The sequence below is a fragment of the Tursiops truncatus genome, chromosome 15 (genome assembly GCF_011762595.2).
Source record: "Tursiops truncatus isolate mTurTru1 chromosome 15, mTurTru1.mat.Y, whole genome shotgun sequence".
NCBI lineage: Eukaryota > Metazoa > Chordata > Mammalia > Artiodactyla > Delphinidae > Tursiops > Tursiops truncatus.
This window is the reverse complement of record NC_047048.1, coordinates 82,918,440-82,943,456: the sequence shown is the minus strand read 5'-3', so window position 1 is coordinate 82,943,456 and position 25,017 is coordinate 82,918,440. Positions and strand designations below refer to the sequence as shown.

The 25,017-nt window shown below is 46.7% G+C and overlaps 1 protein-coding gene across 1 annotated transcript in view; it reads right to left on the bottom strand.

Annotated features, from left to right (window-relative positions):
- PHACTR3 (phosphatase and actin regulator 3) overlaps positions 1–25,017 on the bottom strand; it is a 215,718-nt gene that overhangs the window by 26,216 nt on the left and 164,485 nt on the right. The window contains exon 8 of the mRNA XM_033839597.2: positions 8,904–9,057. Coding sequence (XP_033695488.1) covers positions 8,904–9,057 — 154 coding nt within the window. The remainder of the gene's footprint in view (positions 1–8,903; positions 9,058–25,017) is intronic.

The window sequence follows — 25,017 nt, the reverse complement described above, 5'->3', positions numbered from 1 at the left end:
GGAAGTGAGTGCTCATCTGCACAGATTTCGGTACAAGTTCACAGCAGAACGAAGGCCCCTGAGACCAAGCCCACCCCCAGCTGGCCCCTTCGAAGCCTGAACGACAGCTTCTGCAGGAACACTGTCACCACGTCGCAGCGTGTAACGTCCTCAGGACCCGAAACAGACCTGCCCCACCTGCAGCACATCTGGAGGATGGAGATTCTCGGCTGTCACACTGTGTCCTGACCCTCTGTCCCCAGAGACACTAACGGGGGGCCCCCACAGACACAAAGTCCCCTGGGACTAAAACTAACCATCACAGCATGCTTCTTCTCCTTCTAAATCCCTGAATATAAACTCCCAGAAGCAGAGTGTTCGGTTAAAATGTGCAAATTGTCATCCTGGCTCTTCACCTGCCCAGTTATTTTCAAGTCACATGGCTGCCAGCAGTGGGATGGCAATGGAAACCACCAACTCACTAGGGTGGGATATTCTTATATCATGATCAGTATTTACATTAGTAAAATATAACTTAAAATATTTAAAAATAATATTTTAAGTTTTATTGTCATTTTAGTTGAGGATGAAAGGTTCTTTGTTACTATGAATTTTTTAATGTCTGTAGTTACTAGTGAAACTGAATTATTTTCATGTATTTGATAAGAAATTTTGCTCCCTCCCTCCTGAACCACAAATTCCAGGCTGTTACCCACTGATCTGCTGGGTTCTGCTGACAACTGGTTTTCTTTCTTGAATGATGACATCATCTAATTCAATGCATTTTCCTCCTCCTCTTTTAACATTTCTGGAAATGTTGCTCATGTAAATAATCCATAAAAAGAAAAAAAAAACACTGATGTGTGAAAATAAGCATTACATGTAGTTTTATTTTAAAAGTAAAGATTTTGAGGCAAACTAAAAGTCTTGATTGTGGGAGGGAAAAGCAAAGCTGGTAGGTCTGTCCCCTCCTTAACACACCAGACCACTATTAAAAATGAACATTTGAATCCTATGAAAAAGAATGGAAAACCCTTCTGACATGATGTTAGATGGCAAAATCTTACGCATGCTAACAGGGCCTCCATAAAAAATATGTATTTTTTACTTACACTTTTATAGTTAAAATTGAGAAATGGGTTTGAAATCATGTATAGAAAACTATACCCACTAGAGATAAAATTAAGAGTTGAGCAAATTAAAGCAATCCTGAGGAAAAAAGGACAAAGCAGGAGGCACAACCCTCCCAGACTGCAGACTATACTACAAAGCTACGGTAATCAAACAGAGTGCTACTGGCACAAAAAACAAACATATGGATGAATGGAAAAGAATAGAGAGCCCAGAAATAAACCCACACGCCTACGGTCAATTAATCTATAACAAAGGAGGCAAGGATATACAATGGAGAAAAGACAGTCTTTTCAGTAAGTGGTGCTGGAAAACTGGGCAGCCACATGTAAATCAATGAGATTAGAACATTCCCTCATACCACATACAAAAATAAACTCAAAATGGTTTAAAGACCTAAATGTAAGATCTGAAACCATAAAACTCCTAGGAGAGAACACAGGCAGAACACTCTTTGACATAAATTGTAGCATTATTTTCTTGGATCAATCTCCTAAGGCAAAAGAAATAAACGCAAAAATAAACAGATGGGACCTAATTAAACTTAAAAGCGTTTGCACAGCAAAGGAAACCATCAATAAAACAAAAAGACAACCTACCGAATGGGAGAAAATATTTGCAAATGATGTGACTGACAAGAGGTTAATACCCAAAATCTACAAACAGCTCCTACAATTCAATATCAAAAAACCAAACAATCCAATCGAAAAAATGGGCAGAAGACCTAACTAGACATTTCTCCAAAGAAGACATACAGATGGCCAACAGGCACGTGAAAAGATGCTCAACATCACTAATAATTAGAGAAATGAAAATCAAAACTACAGTGAGGTATCACCTCACACCAGTCAGAATAGCCATCATCAAAGTCTATACATAACAAATGCTGGAGAGGGTGTGGAGAAAAGGGAACCCTCCTACACTGTTGGTGGGAATGTAAATTGGTACAGCCACTATGAAGAACAGTGTGGAGGTTCCTTAAAAAATTAGAAATAGAACTATCACATGACCAGCAATTCCACTCCTGGGTATAAATCCAAAAGAAATGAAAACACTACTTTGAAAAGATACATGCACCCCAATGTTCATAGCAGCACTATTTACAACAGCCAAGACATGGAAACCACCTGAGTGTCCATCAACAGACAACTGGCTTAAGGTATATGTACATACACACACACAGAATATTAAGCAGCCATAAAAAAGAATGAAAAACTACCATCTGCAGCAACATGGATGGACCTAGAGAATATTATCCTTAGTGAAATAAGTCAGAGAAAGACAAGTACTATATGATGTCATGTATATATGAATCTAAAAAATAAAGCAAATGAATATGTATACAAAACAGAAACAGACTCACAAACATAGAAGACAAACTTATGGTTACCAAAGGGGAGAGGAAAAGGTGGAGGGACAAATTCGGGGTAGGAGATTAACAGATACAAATTACTATACATAAAATCGATAAGCAGCAAAGATATACTGTATAGTACAGGGAATTATACCCATTATCTTGTAATAACCTATAATGGAGTATAATCTCAAAAATGCACAATCACTAAGTTGTACACCTGAAACTAATGCAATATTGTAAATCATCTATACTTCAATTTAAAAAAAAGGAAACTACTGAAGCACTTTGGAGAACTACAGCAGACAGAAAGAGAGGTGACAAAAGCAAACTCAAACTGAAATAGTGATGCTCACCAATAATCGTGTCTCGCTCACAATCACTCCCTCCACGACCTCAGCCTCCAGGTGGGCATCAGTTTCACGTGAATGCTTTAGAAAAATTTCAAGTCCTACATGTTTGGAGTTACTGGCAAATAGGCAAAACCTCCAATGTTGAATCATCAAATGGCAAGAGTCTGTTGTAATGCCTATATCTTAGTTTTCTTGTAACCATGAAAAAATGTAACATAGGTGAAAGAGTTGGAACACAGTATGGTCAATAAATGTGAGACTCCTTCCTTCCAAAAAAAAAAAAAAAAGAGTTGAGGAAATTAAGACAAAGGCCATACAACATAAGATCAAACACAGACACACAACTCAAACGATACAACACACTTGTGACAGGTATCTGCATACTTGGCTCTGAGCTTCCTGGTGGCCAAGGCAAAAAGGGAAACACAATCAACTATAAAATGTGCATTCTCCTTAAGATACTAACAGACAGCTGTTACACAGAAGTACAGCTTATTTTGATCCTGAGGCCTCCAAGAACAGTCTTCCAAGGGTGGCAAGGAAGGGGACACAGTGCAGCCTAAGGCAACAGTGACACTTAGGAGAAGGGCTCTGTTAAAATACAGATTCCTGTTCAAGAGACTTGGGGTGGGGCCTGGGAATCTGTGCTTTCACAAAGCTCCCTGGTGATCTGGATGGATGCTCTGATGTTGGAACTGGAGTGGATTGGGTGACCAATTACCCCCGCACCCCATATTTCCCGCTGTGTGAGCACAGGCAAGTGACTGCACTGTTCTGAGCCAGTTATCCTCATCTGAAAAATAGGACCATTAATAGCACCTACCCCAGAGAGCTCTCGCAAGGCTCCAAGGAGGTAATATGCATGAACGCTTAGCAGGAAGCTGGTACACAGAAGACACTGAATACATGTTAGCAACGACCATCATTAATAACCACACTTTTCTGTCCCTCCTTAGATGGTGCTTATGGGGCAGGATTCAAGTCATCCAGGAGGAGCTGGGCTCCCACCCGGCACTGCAGGTCGGGAACAGGAAAAGCAGCAAATATTTATCAACATCTGTTATTATGAAATCCCCCACCCGCTGCAATGACGCCTCAACACTTCCCAAAGGAGCAGCTTCCTTTGCAGCAATTAAAATTAAGCCATTTTTTTTCCTGCTAAGGCCAGAAAAAGTAAGGTTTCTGTATTTTCTAAACCCCGTGTCCACAGAACCGAGACCCTGCACTGCGCCCCAGCATTCCTGACACCTTCAGCGGAAAGAAAGTCCCACGGCTAATGCTAGGTTCATGGTGCTGATTATAAGAGTGTCAATCTCCACCCCCATCCTTAAAAGCATCAAGCCTCCTCCTTAAAATTCCGCAGATTTCAAGGCAAGCACGGGGCAAGGGAGCAGCAGCACAGAACACTTCTTCCTGGGAATCTGTTTCCCGGAGGCCTGAGTGGCGGCAGCCTGTTCTGGATGTGGGAGAACAAAACGTACAAAGGGACCGGCTGGACGGTCATTTAATGCACGTGCATTGAACGCCTGTGTTAACGTGCTACTGGAGGGCGCTACTGAGCATTAATCAGCTTCTCACATGCGGTCCCACAGCAGAGGACGCCCCAAGGGAGACTTAACAGAAAGTTTGTGCATCACTCCGGAGGTGCCGGCGGAGCAAAAAATACCACAGTCACAGACGAGAACAACAATGTACTGACATTAACAACTACGCTAACATGACCTTGGCCCTCCAGGCGCTGCTCTACAGCAGCTCACTACCCTGGCCTGGCCTGCTGCGTAGCCTCTGCCCCTGCCCAGGTGACAACTAGCCCGAGTGCGTCCAGCCAGGACCAAACAGCAGCAGCTCCACCCCCCCAGAGCGCCTCACCTGTCTGTCCAGGGACTAACCTGGAACTTTCCAAAGGGGCCCCAGGAGGAAGGTGCTGCCAGTGTTGAATTTACAAACCAGGGGGAGATTCAGAGAAGGCCGTGCTGGCCCAAACCCACACCGCTGTGACGGAAAGCCTGGGATTTGAACCTACTTGTCTACGTTTCCCCAGAGCCCGTGGTCGGCCGAGAGTCTCTGTTCGCTAACTGCACTGTTCCGGGGGTGGGAGAATATTTGCATCCCCTTGGGTTCCCGCCAACACAGGCATGGGGTGTTCTGCACAGAAGCCCAGGGTACTGGCTGGAGGCCTGAATGTCCCCTGATGGAAGCCACACCAGTATGAGAAAACGCAAAGCAGAGACTTAGATGAGCCAGGCCCCCAGAGCTCTGCTTCCCCTGCCACACAGGCCTGGGGGTTCTGAGGGACCACCCATCGCCTGACTCCTAGCCCACCTCCTCTGAGCTGTGTGACCCTGGGCAAGTTCCTTAACCTCTCTCATCAAGCCTTAGTTTTCTCATCTGTAAAATGGAGATGATGATAACACCTCCTCTATTGGTTCCTGTAAAGATTAAATGAAATAAGGGAAAGGAAGCAAAACGTACTGTACGGGGTCCGCACTTAAAAGGGAAAGTTGTCACTTGATCACTCTGTAGTATATACAGATGTCGAATTACAATGCTGGACACCTGAAGCTTATATAATAATAATAAAAGAGAAAGCTGCCGGGCATCCTTAAATGGCGTGCACAAAACCCAACTGAAGCACGACAGTAATTTCTAGAACTTGCCCACTGTGTGAGGCACGGGAGCTGCGGGTCTGTAATACTCTGCGGATTCACTTACACACGCCGTAAAGGTGAGCCGGGCTCCCATATAGAAAGGGGGTGACCATGAGCACAGGGCTTTACTCCTCCCTTACTCCCAAGCTGACTCCGACTTCATGCAAATCCCCAGAGCCAGCACACAGAGTCAGGGGAGACCGTGACCACTTCATCCAGAAAAGTCCTAGGAGCGCCCAAAAGATAAAAGAGTAAACGGTCCGGGGCTTCCCTGGTGGCGCAGTGGTTGGGAGTCCGCCTGCCGATGCAGGGGACACAGGTTCGTGCCCTGGTCCGGGAAGATCCCACATGCCGCGGAGCGGCTGGGCCCGTGAGCCACGGCCGCTGAGCCTGCGCGTCCGGAGCCTGTGTCCCGCAACGAGAGGGGTCGCAACAGTGAGAGGCCCGCGTACCGCAAAAAAAAAAAAAAAAAAAAAAAGAGTAAGGGTCTGGAAATGTTTAAAAATACACAGTACGAAAACGCCGACTGCACTTCAGGATACAGTGAATGGCACGTTGCCACAGCAACCAGAGGCTGAATTATTCAGCAAGCGATGGCAGAAGAATCTCTGAAAGGCGGCAAAACAAAGACAAACGATCCAATTAAACCATTTCTGCAGGGGAAACAAACCGGGCCGGCCAGGAAGGCTACGTCTGCCCGCCTGGGATGTGACTTCTCAACCACGCTCTCTTCGTGTCTAATTCTGGGGTCGCTTTTCCGTTTTTAAACATGGTGACAAACGTCCAAGGAGCTACTATGTTCTAGTCCAAGCTTTAAAATGAGTTACAGATTCCGTCCAGGGCCTGTGTCTGGGGTATCACTTACTTAGGAGTCCTTTGAGGTTTCCCAGCACCCCACCTTTTCCCACCTCCCGTCTGCACTGGGAGACAGGAGTGGGGTCCCCAGAGTTCTCTTAAGCCGAGCACCGTCATGACCATTTTGTTATCCTTGAATCACATAGGCTACAATGTTTACTGTTTTTTTTTAAATTCACTTAATAGTCTATCTTGAAAGAGAAGTTAGTTTGTTTAGCAAATAGAAAACCATTATCGCTTGGCATAATTAGATGACAATTGCAAAAATAATACGTGTAAACATCACTTTTTTGACTTTCGGGCAGGGAAGGATGTTTTAAAACATGGCACAAACAATATGGACCATAAAGTATATCAGGGCCCAGGAAACCTTGCCCCGTGGGCTGCTGTTTATGTTTGTACATAAAGTCGCATTGGCATGCAGCCGCACTCACCACGCATTGGCCACGCGTTAGCGTGACGACAAAGTCGTGTGGTCACAGCAGACACAGTAGGATCCACAGAGCCAGAAATATTCAGTATCTGACACTTCACAGAAAAAGTCTGCTGACACCTGAAGTATATGAGCGATAATCTGATAACTTTAAAAATAAAAAACTTTCCCACATCAAAGGAAAGCATGAACAAAATGACAATACCAGTCCTGAAGAGGGAGAAGAGGTGTCATTCACAGACCTGGAAAAGACTGGAAGCTGCAATTTCCAGGGTAAAATCCTCAAATCATTAAGATAAAGAAAACTGCAGGTAATGTACATGAAAGGAACTGAAAAAAAACAGACAGCTAATAAACACTGAAAAAAAAGTTCAATCTCATTAGAAACGAGAGGAAACCACGCCTCCTGCGATGGTGCATCCCGTCCATGAGACAGGCAACAAGGACACCAAGCTTCATCTGCCAGCATATCCCCTTGGCCATGAGATCGATGCACCTGTGTTTCCACCCCTCCTTCCTTCCCACCCATAAGCATTTACTGAGCACCCATCTGGTCTGTACAAAGCCCCAGAGTGGGTACCAGCCACGCAGGAAGAGGTCTGAGGATGCTTCCGGGAATATGGAGCTCAGGGGAGCTCTCTCCCTCATTACCCACAACTGTATCTCTCGCAACGGTCACGGCGCCTGCCTGCCCCTCATTTGAGTAAAATAAGCCTTTGCTGAATGACCAGACACAGAGTGATAAGTGCGTGGTGGGTTGACAATCTCACTGCAATCAGGCTAAGAACGTCCAACCTGCAGAGGCCCCCTCAATCCGTTAATATCAGGGATTTCGTTAAAATACCCCTCTCAGCCCGGAGACTCATCAGGTCGGGGTGGGGCTCACCAATCTGTATTTTAAAAAGCTTCTCCCTGGTCTGGGTTCAGAGCCGATACAGGAGGAGGGGCTGAGGATCCGGCTCCCAGGCCCCACGAGCCATGGTGAGCACCAACTTACTGAGCACCTACTTTGTGCCAGGGCTCGGCCGTATGCCTTCCTTACGGGATCTCCCCCCAAATTCACAATGACCTAGACAGCATCCGCACCCCACCTTATAGACGAGAAAACCAAGACCCGGGGAGGTAAGGCCGCTGGTCCAAGGTCCCCCAGCACGTCAGCACAGAGCAGGGCTATGTGATTCCAAGCCCTCAGGACCCCAGCTGGGGACCCCGGCCGCCTGCAGAAATGTGCGCCACGCTGAGCCCGCCCCTCCTCCACCGTGATCCCGCAGCTGGTATCATCCCCATTTTATAGGTAAGAAAACCGAGGCCCACAGAATCACAGCATCTGGGCGCTGGGCTTCACCCCTCACACTCATTGCCCCCTGCTCTGAAAAAACTCAAAGGATTTCGGAGGGTGGCAACACAGGGGCCCAAGCTCCCCGGCAGAGAGCAGAGACAAGGGCCCGTCCACCCGAAACGAGGAGACCTGAGCCTCGGGCAGAGGAAAGACCACCTGGAGGAGAAGTCCAGGGCGACCTTCAGATCAGGGGTCCTCGACTGGGGGATGGCTCCGTGCCCCAGGGGACACTTGGCAGTAACTGGAGACACTTGGTTGTCACCATGGGAGGCAGGGTGAGGGGCTGTGAGCATCTCCAGGGTAGAGGCCAGGGACGCTGCTAAACGTCCTACCGCGCACAGGACGGCCCCATCAGTGTCATCCGGCCCCGAACATCAGGGGCCCCGAGTTCGGGAGATCCTGCTTCCGGCCCTCGCTCCTCCGGAGGGCAGGGGGGCACCACAGACCAGTAGCACCAGCAGCCCCCCGGAGCCTGTCCTCACCATAGGCCTTGCTTGGCTTCTATAACCAGTGCTTCTCCCCAGGGAAGAGTGGCCCCGGGGGGATCGGGCACTGTCTGGGGACAGTGTTGGCTGTCACAGGGGCGTGCAGCCCGCAGAGGCCAGGGGGCCGCCAAGCATCCGACAGCGCCCCGACGGCCCCCGCGGTGAAGAGCCGTCTGTCCCTGAGCGTCGACAGTGGCGACGCTGGGAAACCCCGCCCCGGGCACTGCGTTTGGGGCCGGGACAGCGCAGTGTGGAGAAGGAGGGACATCCGAGGGGTCGGGCTGCAGGGCCAGGACCAGCTCCCACTGTGTCCACGCGCCACTTACTTGGAGAGTTTCATCTCAATCTGCTGCCGGATCTCCTGCCTCTCTTCGGCCGTCCTCCTGGGGAAGATGTTGCGGTCTTCCAGTTCCTGCTTGCTGGGCCGGTTCCTCAGTTTCACTGCCAGGAGCTCCTTCTTGCACTTCCTCGGCAGTGTTCCTAAGAGAAGGGGCACCGAGAAAGCGGGTGTCAGGGGGTCGCTGGCTGCCAGTGCGGCCAGCACTTCCCACCCTCCTGCAGGAAAGAACCTGGACCAGAGCCACGCGGGCACGTCTGGCAGCTGTAATGCCCTCCAGCGAACGCTGGGCAACGCACCTCCCTTCACAAAGGCCCACACACAACCATGCCTTCCACAGGTGCGGGATCGTTCATGCAGCCGGGGTCTCCAGAGACAGTCCCGATCGACACCCTTTGCCCCAGAGCAATTACTAGTAGCGCCACGTTTTCCTTCAGAAGTGCCCAGGTGCAGATCATAAATTACAGTTACTTTACCCATGGTGGTCTGTCCCCCCATCCCCCTGTCACCCCCCTCTCCCCTCTGCCTGTGACCCCGTGGCCATGTGGGTCCTCTTCCATTCCTGGACGATCCCAACTCAGGGTCTCTGCACCATGTCTTTCCCATGGCGACCCCCCTGCTCTGCCTGGACCACCCAGGGCCGGCCACCTCCTGAATCACACTGCTGGCCTTGAGCCCTGCCCTCAAAGAGGCCCGATGGGTCCTCCAATCGCCATCACCCACCCGCTTAACTCCTCCCCTACCTGGTCTCTTTCTTGTTCACTAGTTTATCCTCCATCCCCTCCACTAGCTTTTAAGCTCGACAACAGTCTGTTCTCCTGGGTCCTGGAACAGTGTTGACGCAACAGGTTATCAAGGAACACGGCTGAGTGAGCCTGGTTCAGGGTCTAGGAGGCTGACATTGACTTTCAGTTCTACACACGTCCAAGCAGCAGAGTGACATCGGTGTGCATGTAAGGTCTTAAGGAACGACGACGTCTAAACGTATTGAAGAGCAGAAAAGGGGGCTGGCTGCATTCACGGGCGGAAAAGGAAACGGCATGGAACTGCACGAAGAGCAGAGTCCTTACCTGCCCCGCGGCGAGCGCACGCGCTGACAACGGGCAGGGAACTCCGGAGCACGACACAGACTGCAGTTTTGCGGCGTGTGGTTTTGCCCTTTTACTAGGGCATGGGTTTAAATCCCGGGGGCTCAGACCATCATCCAATGAGGTCAACCCCACAGGTGGAGGGAAACTTTATTTCTTAAGAATAATGGCTGGCCAAAGAAAGCCCATTCCTACTGTGGGGTACAGGAATACAAAGCAAGAAATGCCTAGTAAGGTGACAGTTTAACATAAGTCTGGGATAAAGTAAGATATAAAATATTGGACTTGACTGAGGCTTGAGTTTCTAATATGAACTTGTTTGCTGTGTGTTTTATTAGAGACAAAGAGAAAAATAATGACCCCCAAAGCCATTTCAGCCAGGGCTCCAGCCCGATTTTGTTTTAATAGCTTTATACATGACTAGAGTCCTGTATTTATAGAATCATGAAGGCCTAAGGCAGTCACATGCATTTTTCTGTTGATCTTTACTGCATGGTCTGGGGGAAATTGAAAGCTAAACTGGCATTTATGAACTGAGGGAGTCTCAAAGGCCTCAGGACAAATCCTTCGTGAATGTCAAAGGTCTGCTAGGTGGCGAGAAGGATTGGCATTTTTAGACAACGGTAATATGCTAACCACGAAACTACACCGAATGTGGTTTCATCTTTCTAGCTTTCGATAAAGAATGTCTTTAAGCCTACTGCAAATGTCGCGGCATACGTGTCATTACAAACTTTAAGCATATTCGTTCTTAACTGAGAGAAAGATCCTTTCATCAGAGATTTCTAGATGAAATGAGAATTCACTCCACAGGAAATCTCTGTGCTAAGAGCAATTAATTCTCCTCAGCTTATTCATCCAGGCCCTAAGAGCACAGCATGGCACCCAGTAGGGCCACAAGGAAAACGTCTGGGCTGACGGTCTTCCCCAAGCTATCAGGGGGTTAACAGGTTTGACTACTTAAAAGTCAAAAAGGGAAACTTCCAGACAAATAGCTTAAAGGGAGGGCTTTTCATGAAGTTGAGGGGCACTTCTACACAACTGAGGGAATTAATCTAAACGAGCAGGGGATCCAGAGCAGGATGTGACACTGAGAGACAGAGGCCAGGAGACCTTCCTGTTCTGACGATGGGAACAAGCCACCCTCTCCCCCAAAGGCCCCCAACCACACTTGTGATCCTACCTTTGGGGCCAGAAATCCCACTTCCAAGAGTCTGCTCCCAAAACAAATGGGACAAGCACACAAAACACACATAAGAGGGTGTTCACGCAGCCTCATGTACGAAAGACAGAAAGTAAACACAGCCGAAATACGACAAGACAGCATGTTACATTACGGTGCCTCTGTAGCACGTGAATATCGTCAACCTATCATGAACCTAAAAGCAGTGGTATATACATTACTGAGGGACAAAAAGACAGACGTGATACGTTGCTAAGAAAAGCAACTTGTAGGAAAGCATGTACTTTTATATATAAATATATCTGTGTATGTGTTTGCATCTAATTTTGTAAGAATTTATAATCTTCTTATAAATCGGCATAGAGATGCCAGGAATGGATTTTACTTATTAATTTTGGTTTTCTGTATTTTATTTTTAATCATCAACATAGCTTCCTTATATCAAAATAATTGTTTAAAAAGAAAGACCTTTGTGGAGTGACAGCAGTGAAGATGGTAGAAAATTCTCTCTACAAAAGCAACAAGAAAACTGCAAAATCATCAGAGTCAACTTTTTCAGAACTCTGTAAATTAACTAAAGGGTTGCAGCGACACAGGGCATCTTTATTCAAGGAAAACTGGATGACTCTCAGGAAGAATGTTTTACTCTGTCCCTTTCTCCCCTGGCCCTTTCTCCATCTTGGCAGCAGCCTCGAAGCAGTCTGTTTTCTGCTGAAACCAGGGACCTGGCAGCCACTGGGGGAAGGGGAACAGGCTTCATTCCCAAAGAGCTGTCATCATTTGACCTGTCGCTGGTTCTCTGAAGTCCCCGCTGCAAGGCTGTCCACATTGGATCTGACTCAGAGCTGGCCCAATGCAAAACTACCTTCTCCCCGGGGGCGTGTTTGTCAAAAACACGCTTTCATTTATCTTTAGACCAGTCTTCCTCAATACTCTATGGAGTTCTTGATTGGCCAAAGGCAATAAAAATCAATTCATAGGCCAAATACTGTAAGTCAATTAAAAGAAAAACCTTATTAGAGAAAAAGGGACTGAGAAAATATTTGAAGAGATTATATTTGAAAACTTCCCTAATATGGGAAAGGAAATAGTTAATCAAGTCCAGGAAGCACAGAGAGTCCCATACAGGATAAATCCAAGGAGAAACACGTCAAGACACATATTAATCAAACTATCAAAAATTAAATACAAAGAACAAATATTAAAAGCAGCAAGGGAAAAACAACACATAAGGGAATCCCCATAAGGTTAACAGCTGATCTTTCAGCAGAAACTCTGCAAGCCAGAAGGGAGTGGCAGGACATACTTAAAGTGATGAAGGAGCAAAACCTACAACCAAGATTACTCTGCCCAGCAAGGATCTCATTCAGATTTGAGGGAGAAATTAAAACCTTTACAGACAAGCAAAAGCTAAGAGAATTCAGCCCACCAAACCAGCTTTACAACAAATACTAAAGGAACTTCTCTAGGCAGGAAACACAAGAGAAGGAAAAGACCTACAATAATAAACCCAAAACAATTAAGAAAATGGTAATAGGAACATACATATCAATAATTACCTTAAATGTAAATGGATTAAATGCACCAACCAAAAGACACAGACTTGCTGAATGGATACAAAAATAAGACCTATATATATGCTGTCTACAAGAGACCCACTTCAGACCTAGGGACACATACAGACTGAAAGTGAGGGGATGGAAAAAGATATTCCATGCAAATGGAAGTCAAAAGAAAGCTGGAGTAGCAATTCTCATATCAGACAAAAGAGACTTTAAAACAAAGACTATTACAAGACACAAAGAAAGACACTACATAATGATCAAGGGATCAATCCAAGAAGAAGATATAACAATTGTAAATATTTATGCACCCAACATAGGAGCACCTCAATACATTAGGCAAATACTAACAGCCATAAAAGGGGAAATCGACACGAACACATTCACAGTAGGGGACTTTAACACCCCACTTTCACCAATGGGCAGATCATCCAAAATGAAAATAAATAAGGAAACACAAGCTTTAAATGATACATTAAACAAGATGGACTTAATTGATATTTATAGGACATTCCATCCCAAAACAACAGAATACACATTTTTCTCAAGTGCTCATGGAACATTCCCCAGGATAGATCATATCCTGGGTCACAAATCAAGCCTTGGTAAATGTAAGAAAATTGAAATCGTATCAAGTATCTTTTCCGACCACAACGCTATGAGACTAGATATCGATTACAGGAAAAGATCTGTAAGAAATATAAACACACACTACTTAATAACCAAGAGATCACTGAAGAAGTCAAAGAGGAAATCAAAGAATACCTAGAAACAAATGACAATGAAAACATGACGACCCAAAACCTATGGGATGCAGCAAAAGCAGTTCTAAGAGGGAAGTTTATAGCAATACAATCCTACCTTAAGAAACAAGAAACATCTCAAATAAACAACCTAAACTTACACCTAAATCAATTAGAGAAAGAAGAACAATAAAAACCCAAAGTTAGCAGAAGGAAAGAAATCATAAAGATCAGATCAGAAATAAATGAAAAAGAAATGAAGGAAACGATAGCAAAGATCAATAAAATTAAAAACGGGTTCTTTGAGAAGATAAACAAAATTGATAAACCATTAACCAGACTTGTCAAGAAAAAAAAGAGAGAAGACTCAAATCAACAGAATTAGAAATGAAAAAGGAGATGTAACTACTGACACTGCAGAAATAAAAAGGATCATGAGAGATTACTACAAGCAACTATATGCCAATAAAATGGACAACCTGGAAGAAATGGACAAATTCTTAGAAAGGCACAATCTGCCAAGACTGAATCAGGAAGAAATAGAAAATATGAACAGACCAATCACAAGCACTGAAATTGAAACTGTGATTAAAAATCTTCCAACAAACAAAATCCCTGGACCAGATGGCTTCACAGGCGAATTCTATCAAACATTTAGAGAAGAGCTAACACCTATCCTTCTCAAACTCTTCCAAAATATAGCAGAAGGAACACTCCCAAATTCATTCTACGAGGCCACCATCACTCTGATACCGAAACCAGACAAAGATGTCACAAAGAAAGAAAACTACAGGCCAATATCAGTGATGAACATAGATGCAAAATCCTCAACAGAACACTAGCAAACAGAATCCAACAGCACTTTAAAAGGATCATACACTATGATCAAGTGGGATTTATCCCAGGAATGCAAGGATTCTTCCTTATTTACACATCAATCAACATGATACACCATATTAACAAACTGAAGGAGAAAAACCATATGATAATCTCAATAGACGCAGAGAAAACTCTTGACAAAATTCAACACCCATTTATGATAAAATCCCTCAAGAAAGTAGGCATTGAGGGAACTTTCCTCAATATAATAAAGGCCATATATGAAAAACCCACAGCCAACATCATCCTCAATGGTGAAAAACTGAAAGCATTTCCACTAAGATCAGACCAGACAAGGTTGCCCACTCTCACCACTCTTATTCAACATAGTTTTGGAAGTTTTAGCCACAGCAATCAGAGAAGAAAAGGAAATAAAAGGAATCCAAATCAGAAAAGAAGAAGTAAAGCTGTCACTGTTTGCAGATGACATGATACTATACATAGAGAATCCTAAAGATGCTACCAGAAAACTACTAGAGCTAATCAATGAATGTGGTGAAGTAGCAGGATACAAAATTAATGCACAGAAATCTCTTGCATTCCTATACACTAATGATGAAAAATCTGAAAGCGAAAACAAGAAAACACTCCCATTTACGACTGCAACAAAAAGAATAAAATATCTAGGAATAAACCTACCTAAGGAGACAAAAGACCTGTATGCAGAAAATTATAAGACACTGATGAAAGCAATTAAAAATGATACAAATAGATGGAGAGATATATCATGTTCTTGGATTGGAAGAATCAACATTGTGAAAATGACTCTACTACCCAAAGCAATCTACAGATTCAATGCAATCCCTATCAAATTACCACTGGCATTTTTCACAGAACTAGAACAAAAATCTTCACAATTTGTATGGAAACACAAAAGACCCCGAATAGCCAAAGCAATCTTATGAAAAATGGAGCTGGAGGAATCAGGCTCCCTGACTTCATACCATACTACAAAGCTACAGTAATCAAGACAGTATGGTACTGGCACAGAAACAGAAAGACAGATCAATGGAACAGGATAGAAAGCCCAGAGATAAACCCAGGCACATATGGTCACCTTATCTTTGATAAAGGAGGCAAGAATATACAGTGGAGAAAAGACAGCCTCTTCAATAAGTGGTGCTGGGAAAACTGGACAGCTACATGTAAAAGAATGAAATTAGAACACTCCCTAACACCATACACAAAAATAAACTCAAAATGGATTAAACACCTAAATGTAAGGCCAGACACGATCAAACTCTTCGAGGAAAACATAGGCACAACACTCTATGACATACACCACAGCAAGATCCTTTTTGACCCACCTCCTAGAGAAATGGAAATAAAAACAAAAATAAACAAATGGGACCTAATGAAACTTCAAAGCTTTTGCACAGCAAAGGAAACCATAAACAAGACCAAAAGATAACCCTCAGAATGGGAGAAAATATTTGCAGATGAAGCAACTGACAAAGGATTAATCTCCAAAACATACAAGCAACACATGCAGCTCAATATCAAAAAAAACAAACAACCCAATCCGAAAATGGGCAGAAGACCTAAACAGACATTTCTCCAAAGAAGATATACAGACTGTCAACAAACACATGAAAGAATACTCAACATCCGTAATCATTAGAGAAATGCAAATCAAAACTACAATGAGATATCATCTCACACCAGTCAGAATGCCATCATCAAAAAATTTACAAACAGTAAATGCTGGAGAGGGTGTGGAGAAAAGGGAACACTCTTGCACCGTTGGTGGGAATGTAAATTGATACAGCCACTGTGGAGAAAAGTATGGAGGTTCCTTAACAAACTAAAAATAGAACTACCATATGCCCCAGCAATCCCACTACTGGGCATATACCCTGAGAAAAGCATAATTCAAAAAGAGTCGTTTACCAAAATGTTCATTGCAGCTCTATTTACAATAGCCAGGACATGGAAGCAACCTAAGTGCCCATCAACAGATGAATGGATAAAGAAGATGTGGCACATATATACAATGGAATATTACTCAGCCATCAAAAGGAACGAAACTGAGTTATTTGTAGTGAGATGGATGGATCTAGAGACTGTCATACAGAGTGAAGTCAGAAAGAGAAAAACAAATACCGTATGCTAACACATATATATGTAATCGAAAAAAAAAAGAGAAAAACAAATCGTCAGAAGAACCTAGGGGCAAGACGGGAATAAAGATGCCGACCTACTAGAGAATGGACTTGAGGATACAGGGAGGGGTAAGGGTAAGCTGGGACAAAGTGAGAGAGTGGCATGGACATATATACACTAACAAACGTAAAACAGATAGCTAGTGGGAAGCAGCCGCATAGCACAGGGAGATCAGCTCAGTGCTTTGTGACCGCCTAGAGGGGTGGGATAGGGAGGGTGGGAGGGAGGGAGACACAAGAGGGAAGAGATATGGGGACATATGTATATGTATAACTGATTCACTTTGTTATACAGCAGAAACTAACACACCATTGTAAAGCAATTATACTCCAATAAAGATGTTAAAAAAAAAAAAAGTAAAACCTTGATGTTACCAGATCCAGCTCAACTCCAGCCAATGTTGGAGAGTTTTTCCCACACACAGCTGACAGACAGGGCTCAGGAAGCAGGGTGGGCAATGCTGGCTCTTCTCCCAGGACCCAGCATGGCCCAGAGAGCTGCTGACCCCAGAGCTCTGGGCTCCACCTCACCGGGCGGGGGGCAGCCTCCCGATCTCCACGCAGGCCGACACACCAGCGTGTGTGGGACTCAGAACATACCCTCAGCCCCGTCTCATCAGCGCCCATTAGCCACCCGGTGGAGAAAGGATGCTCGTGGGGGGTCTCAGGCCTTGGACCACTCTCCTCCTTGTGAAGCCTCCCTTCTCTCTCCCTATGCACCACTGGCCGGCATCCTCCCACTGCCATAGCCACGCCTCTGTCTCCTTTGCTGGTTCTGCATCATCTCCCCTCTAGACGTGGGTGAGCCCAGGACTCAACCCTCAAACCCCTCCTCCACGCTTGCTTCCTACACAACCTCTTCAGTCCCACGACACTAAGGACCAGCTGCCAACGCTCAGAATCTCCCTCTCCAGCTACATCCTCTCTCCTGAATCCATGGTGCATCTTTGGCTTCCTTCATGATGTCTCTACCCAGGCCCCAATCAGGCATCTCAAACTTAGCACGTCCACAACTGAGCTCCTGTTTTCTTGCTGATAGGTCAAGCGACAGAACCGAGATTCATCCCCAGGCCTGAGCTCGGCATCCACACTCTTAGCCGTGACCTTCGCAGATCTGTTAGGTTCAGCAAGGCACCATCTCTAGTGCACCTGTTGTACGCCTGGCCCCCAAGAGCAGAAATGAGGACCACGTGGTGCACGCCCCACTGAGCTCACTCAGGTGAGGGAGGGAGACGTGAAAACAAGCCCCTGTAACGATCTGAAACACATTATGTGTGTTCCTATTTGCACATCCTCACAACGTATTCTAATTATCTGTTTGTGTGGCTTTCCCTAACCACAGTCATCATCTGAGCTTGAAACATTTTCACTCAATGGAGAAACACAAATCTGGTGAGCTCCTCCACGGAGCGGACTCTGCCTTGTTCATTTCTTTCCCTGCACGAACTCGGGAAATGTCTGCTGAATTACACAGCACAAGGAGGAATGAACAGGCCACACGAGGAAGGGCGCTTGTCAAGATCAAGGAAGGGTTTCTGAAGGAAGGAGCATCTGGGCTGGAACCTATGAGAAGGATTCCCTCCTGAGGACCCGTCATATCAGAACTCAGCTGGTTCCATAGAAGGGATGTACCATGAAAACTTGTCTCGGGCTCCAAAGTAAGAGTGGTGACTTTAACTTCTACTTCTGACCAGGATGGAGTAATACACACTGAATTTCCCACCCATAAATAAAACAAACAAAAATCAAAATATATGAAACAATGGTTTTGATGATACTGGAAAAGACAGTGACCCCCGAGATGGGAATCAAATAAAGCGAGCCCTATGCTGACCCAGCTTACTGCCTCTGGAGATTTCCTGGGCCATGGACCGGGGAGAGGCAACAGGAAGAGCTTGGAAAACTACCTGAGTTGAAAAGATGAAGCCTTAGAGACCGAGACAGCAAGAGTCTGTGGGTGGAAATGGGAGGCAGAGCAACACAGACAGAAGTTGGAGATCTGCAGAACCAGACAGTGGACGTAAACTCAATAAAATCAATGATCACATGAAGTGTAAACAGTCTGAACACCTTAACTAGAGGCAAAAATTCTTAGGATGGACAAAAAAGCAAGAGCAAACTACATGCTGCCTACAAAACATGCACTTTAAATAAAAAGATGCAAATATTATAGATGAAACGTACAAAGGGAAAACGAGGTACCATTCTAAGATTAATCAAGAGAAAGTTGAAGGGGTCTATTAACATCAGACAAGGGAGATTCCAGAGCAAAGGAGTTACTCAGGGATAGAGAGGATCATCCCAAGTGATAGAGGGACAACTTCATTAGGAAGATGGGACAGTCCTAGATATTGATGGCCCTATTAAGAGGGTCAAATACATGAAGCAAAAACTAATAGAACTGAGAGGAGTACATAAATCTACAGTTATAGTTGGAGATTTCAGACCTCTGTCTACGTAACTGACAGAGCAAGCAGACAGAAAACGTGCAAGGAGGGACACATCCCTGGTGGTCCAGTGGGTAAGACTCCATGCTCCCAGTGCAGGGAGCCCACGTTCGATTAATAGCCCTCGTGAGCATGGATATAAAAATCCTAAACAAAACGGTAGCAAATCCAATCCAACAATTTATACAAATGGTAACACATCAGGACCAGCTGGGAGGCAAAGTGGTTTATCATTTGAGAAGCAACCAATATCATTTACCAAATTAACAAGCTTTGAAAAAGAAAAAATAGATTAGGTCACCCTTCCATTTACGGGGTGTTTGCTGACTCTTATCAGAGCCCGCCAGCCCAGAGGGTTCCGCCCGCTCACCTCAACGGTGAGTTAACGAGAGGTAAGGTTAAGTTCAAGTTCATGGAGGTGGGAGCTGTCCCAGGTCACAGCTGGGTGCAGAGCTCAGGCTGTCTGCCTTCTGGGTCAGAGAAGCGTGATCTCTCACTCAGCTATAAGAACAATGCACACGCATTGCAAACAACCGAAGCACAAGAGCAGTACTAAGAGGAAAGGATCCCCTTTCCCCGCCCACATCTCGCCTCCAGAAGAAACCACGACGGGTGTTTTCTGGCACCTGCTTCCAGAACTATTTCTCTACCGTTAACCACTGACACGCCCACTTAACTCTTCTGTTTCACAGAAGCAGGATCGCACCATGCGCAGTACAGCAAAGAGCTGTTGCTCACACATCTGCTGCTAAAGAAGGACGGACTGATCCAGTTCTTTCTTTTACGGCTGCAAAGGATCCCCGAGTGTGGATGCCACATAATCCCACCGCTTGTTGATCCAGCTCCCTGTGAACGGACATCTAGGTTAGTGCTTATTCCTGGTCTCTTCACCAGAGCTTCAGGGACTGCCCTCGTCCCTGTATCTCCCTGCACGTGGATGAATATTCCCATCAGCTCGATCCCTGGCAAGGCGAGCATCCCTGAAGCGAAGCTGCCACGTATTTTAGGTTTAGACAGACGCTCCTTCCCCCCTCCACCCTGGATCATTGCCTCGCGACTGCTTCCAGAACCACGGTCTTGAGAGGAGCTGTAAATGGGGTCGGGTATAAAGAAGAACAGAAGGCTGAGGAGTTAAAAATAAACTCAGCAGAGATCTTTTTCTCAATTAGTCACACTTTGGAATTTATCCTAAGGACATCATTACGGAGACGCGCCAGGTCTTGGCTACAAGGATGCGTATACTCCCGCCGTTTTCCCCCCCAAACTGCAGACTGGCAACTGTGGAATCCAGGGGGCTCGGCCGCTTGAGGCTTTGGCATTTGAGTGGGAGGCGGCGGAAGGCATGGGTGCCCCAAGAGTGGAGCAGGGCGGGGATGCCCCCCCGCCGGCTGCAGGAGCCCCGTGTGAGGAGTCCTCGCACCTGCCTCGGCACGAGCAGGGATGCTGTGGGGCCGTCTTTAACCTGCTGTGGATTTTCCATTTCAGACTTCATACTTTTCAATTCTGGAATCTGCATTTTATAGTTTCTTTTTCTCTTTTATAGTTTCTGGTTCTCTGCAAAGATTCTCCATCTGTTCATTCATCCTGTTCCTTAAGACCCTGAACATGTTCACAACGATGGCAGGTCTATTTTGGTTTTGAACATGGTCGTCTACTCCGTGGAATGTTCCTTACTCCGGAGGCTTGGCCTTCCTGGGGTTTTGAAAGACGGACCACGGTGCTCTCCAAGGTCTCTCCGCGGTCTGGGCTGGATCCCAGCATCCCTGGCCTCCAGCACCATGTTCCTCCCTTGCCCCTACAGGTGATCTCTGCTAAGTCCTGTGGAATTCTGTCTGCCCTCGGCCAGCTGAATCTCCACGTGAACTTCTGGGGCCCCCTTCACAGAGCCCCCTTTTCCAGGACCCTGACCTACGAACTCCAGCTGCTTCAGCAACACAGAACCGCATCTAGGTCTCCCCATCTTGGTGTGATCACCACTCTGCTTGGAGGCCACATCCCTGCCCTACCCCCGCCCAGGAAGATGCTCCAGGCAGAAAGCTGGACTACCAGTTGCGGGGCTCACTCTGTGTGTACCTCTGTCTTCCAAGGATAAAAGTGAATTTCAATGTGAATTTCAAATGTGGGCTAGTACTGCATTTCAGTGGATAAGTCTGTGCATCACTATAATTCCACAGCCCCAGAGTTCTCTGGAGTTTGGAGCCTGGAAAAAGCATCGTTGCCTGTCACAGAGGAAAGAGAGGGTGCCCTGCTGTGTCAAGAGCTGTGTGCAAGGGACAGGGGGTGGAGTCTGGGCCCTGAGTTCCAGCCCAGACCCATCTCATAACAGCTACCCATGGTGCCCAAACCAGCCGATTAATCTCCTGGGCCTCAGTCTTGTCATCTGTGAAATGGAGCAATGGAACCCAGCCCAGGTCCTATCTCCTGTGTTTCTTCCAAGGTTCATCACCTCAGTCGTCACTAAGGACCTACTACGTGCTGGGCGCTGTGTTGAGAATGACACAGAAATGGGCCACAGTGCCTGAGGCAAGGGAACTAAGAATCTGAGACAAGGACAAAGCAAGTCCCCCTGAAACCTGCCCCCTCCCAGAGAACAGGAGGTCTCTGTGGTCACCCAGCTGCCGCAGTCAAAAGAAAGGATGGCTTTCCGACCAGGGCTGCTACCCTTCCTCCATGACCCAGAGCATCTAGGGTCCCACACAATGCAGATCCTGATTCAGAGGGTCAGGGTGGAGCCCAAGACTCTGCATATCGGAGCTCCCAGGGGACCACTGGTGAGGAGGCCGGGGACCCTTCTCTCTGCTCAGCTCCTCCTGTGCAGGGGTCTCTGTGTGCCACTGTGGTCAGCAGGATAATGGCCCCAAAGATGTCCACGTCCTGTCCCCTGCACAGAGGGACCGCCATCAACACCTGTCCACCGCTGGGTGGCGCTAAGCACACTGCCCACCTCATCCTGTGTCATCCTCACGGCGGCTCCCTCAGGCCCTGGAAGACTTCTGCCCGAGGGTGGCTTCCTGGGCCAGAGCAGGCCGCCCTGCTCCCCATTAGGACAGAGAAGAGTGGGCAGCCAGGGGCAGCCCTTACTGCCCTCTGCAGAAGGGCCTGAGGGACAGTCTCGCAGAATTAAGACTTCAGGTTCTTAAAGTAATTCTCCAAGGGAATTGAGATGCCCTTTTTGAGGGGAAACTGAGGCTCCAGGAGAACCGAGAGCCCCAAGGCCGTGCATGCTGGGCCCGAGCAGACAAACTTTTAGGGACACTGAGGTGCCCTGGAGAGTTTGCTGATGGGTGATCCCTCGTGGCTACAGAGCTAGAGAGACCTGCGTTCAAAACAGGCACGTGGGGCTTCCCTGGTGGCGCAGTGGTTGAGAACCTGCCTGCCAATGCAGGGGACGCGGGTTCGAGCCCTGGTCTAGGAAGATCCCACATGCCGCGGAGCAACTAGGCCCATGAGCCACAACTACTGAGCCTGCGCGTCTGGGGCCCGTGCTCTGCAACAAGAGAGGCCGCGACAGTGAGAGGCCCGCACACCGCGATGAAGAGTGCCCCCGCTTGCCGCAACTAGAGAAAGCCCTCGCACAGAAACGAAGACCCAACACAGCCAAAAATAAAAATAAATTAATTAAAAGAAGGCTCAAAAAAACAAAAAAAAACGGGCACGTGTCCCCCCACCCCTTTGCCTTGGTTTCCTCAACTGTGAAAAAGGGACAGTGATAGATAGTACGTGCCCCGTCAGGGGATCAGGTGATAGAACGGGAGAGAAGCTCTCAGGAAAGTACCCAGGTTGAAGCAATAGCACAAAGAAACAGCAGCTCTGCTATGTCGGATTATCACTGGGCCTACGAGTCCCTCGCACAGATCTGCTGCTTGGTGCTCAGTGAGAACCACCAGACCCTCACAGGGTCACCCGCAAACGGCCCACCAGCTTGTCCCAAAGAGGCCCCTCTTCCGAGCATCCCGCATCCCAGTGGCTCTCTACAGCGCCACCTAGTGTGCATGCGGGGAATGGCCGGTTTCCAGGTAACGTCAACCCCAGAGCCCCAGGCCAAGCCCAGGCAGTGACCGCTGGTGTTCTGTTCGCTCATCCTGCAGTGACGACAGGTGATCTCTCTCCTCACCTGACTCAAGTGACTCTTCACATCACAGGATTCACCACAAGTGGCCTTTCAATAACCTTGCACCACATTTAAAATAGGATTCAAATAACATTACACATTTTAGCTTTTACTTTTCACAAGTGGGTCCAGGCGAAAGGATGCCGGAGCCTGCAAAGAGGGCCGCCCTGTCTTTCAGTTCAGGAAACACCACAAAGTGCCCGGCCTCACCTCTCCCCACAGCGATGTTCCTGTGTCACCACACCATGCAGCCCGATGTGTCAGGATTTCTGATCCAGACACGGCCCTCTTCTGCCTCCTTGCCTTGCTGCTGACCGGCAGCTTTTAATGTAGCCAGAACTCCTCAGGTGGTCTAGTTTTTCCTTAGAATCCTTGGGGACCCAGAGCTGGGACATGAAGTACTTGTTGAATAAACGACAAAGCAGATTTCTGTATAAAGCTTTGTGGAAAATTCTAGCTTTTATACTATGGTGGACCTATCAAGGATGAACTTTGGACCAGGTGCACCAGAATCACTGCCCCCCCATCTATGCACTTGCCGAAATGCCAATCTCTGGGCCTCACTTTCAGGATTCAGTAGGTCAGGCTGTGGTAGAAAATGAAAATATTAACACCATGGCTTATTTCATGTCATCTTTCCTTCATAACTACTTTTGTGTGCATTTTATAACATTTGCAATACATTAGTATGGTACTGCTCATATATACAGTTTATAAATAAATAAATGTAATACATAATGAAATAAATGCTGCACAAGTATCCAGCATATACTTCTTCTTCGCTCCTGGGATGCACCAACAGAAAGCTTTGTGACCCTCTGACTGTTGGTTCTAAATGCTCATCTCGTCACAGCCCGACTGAGAATGATTTGCTAGGTCCCTTGTTTTCAGCGTAAAGCCTTGCCCCTGAGTGTCACTAGCTGTGGAACCCCTCTTGGGGGTTCTGTTTAGGTTCAAGATGCCACCCTGCCTGCTCAGGACACAGAGCAGCCCCAGGGGTCCCACTGGGCGAGTCCTCCAAGCAGGTCACACAGCTCCCCAGGACCTCTGTCCCTGACAGGTGATGCCGCTAGGACGGAAGCATCAGGCAGGTGTGGGAGCTGCCCTGAAGCTGTACAGGGATCACTCCCTCCTATGACCATTGCCTGAAGTGAGCTGCTGGGGCCCCTTCAAGAATCACTGCGCTCAGAATCCCAGGTGTTTATCGCTTATTTTACACTCGTCCTCAAACAGATGCAATTTGCCAATGAGAGTGATATTTTTTGCCATTAGCAATATTGACACTTCACACCATGGCTGGGATTCTTAGCCTTCTCAGGTTACCTGGGAAACTGACAAAAGTGATGGAGAATGAGATTCTCACATCAACGCTATGCTCACACCCACTAAGACCCTCAGAATTGGCCCCCTTCCTGCACACACATGCTGGGCCCCAGGTGGTCCAAGCCAGCTTTAGTTTCCTAAGTGCGCCCACCTCTGCCATGTCTCTGAGACTTTATCTACCTAGCAAACTCTTACTCATTCTTCAAAACCCTATTGAAAACTCCTCTAGTCCTCCTCCTGACATCCGCCCACCACCTAACCTGTTCTTAGCCCAGGCGTCAGCTCCTCTGTTGCAGGAATTGTTGAGTTGTGTTACTCTTGCCTGCCTCTGTGTTTGTAAGACTGAGAACTCCCCAAAGCAGAAATGGGGTCTTTTCCAAAAATGCCTATCCTTACTGATTTGCTAATGATAAAAGTAAGACATGCTCATTAAATCCAAACTAAGCAGAAGACATGGCAAGAACTAGAGCAGAAATCAGGGAAATTAAAAATCAGACATCAACAGAGAAAAACCAACAAAACCAAAAGCTGGTTCTTTGAAAAGATCAATAAAATCAATAGGATCTAGCCAGACCAAGAGAAAAAGATAGAGGACACTAATTGCT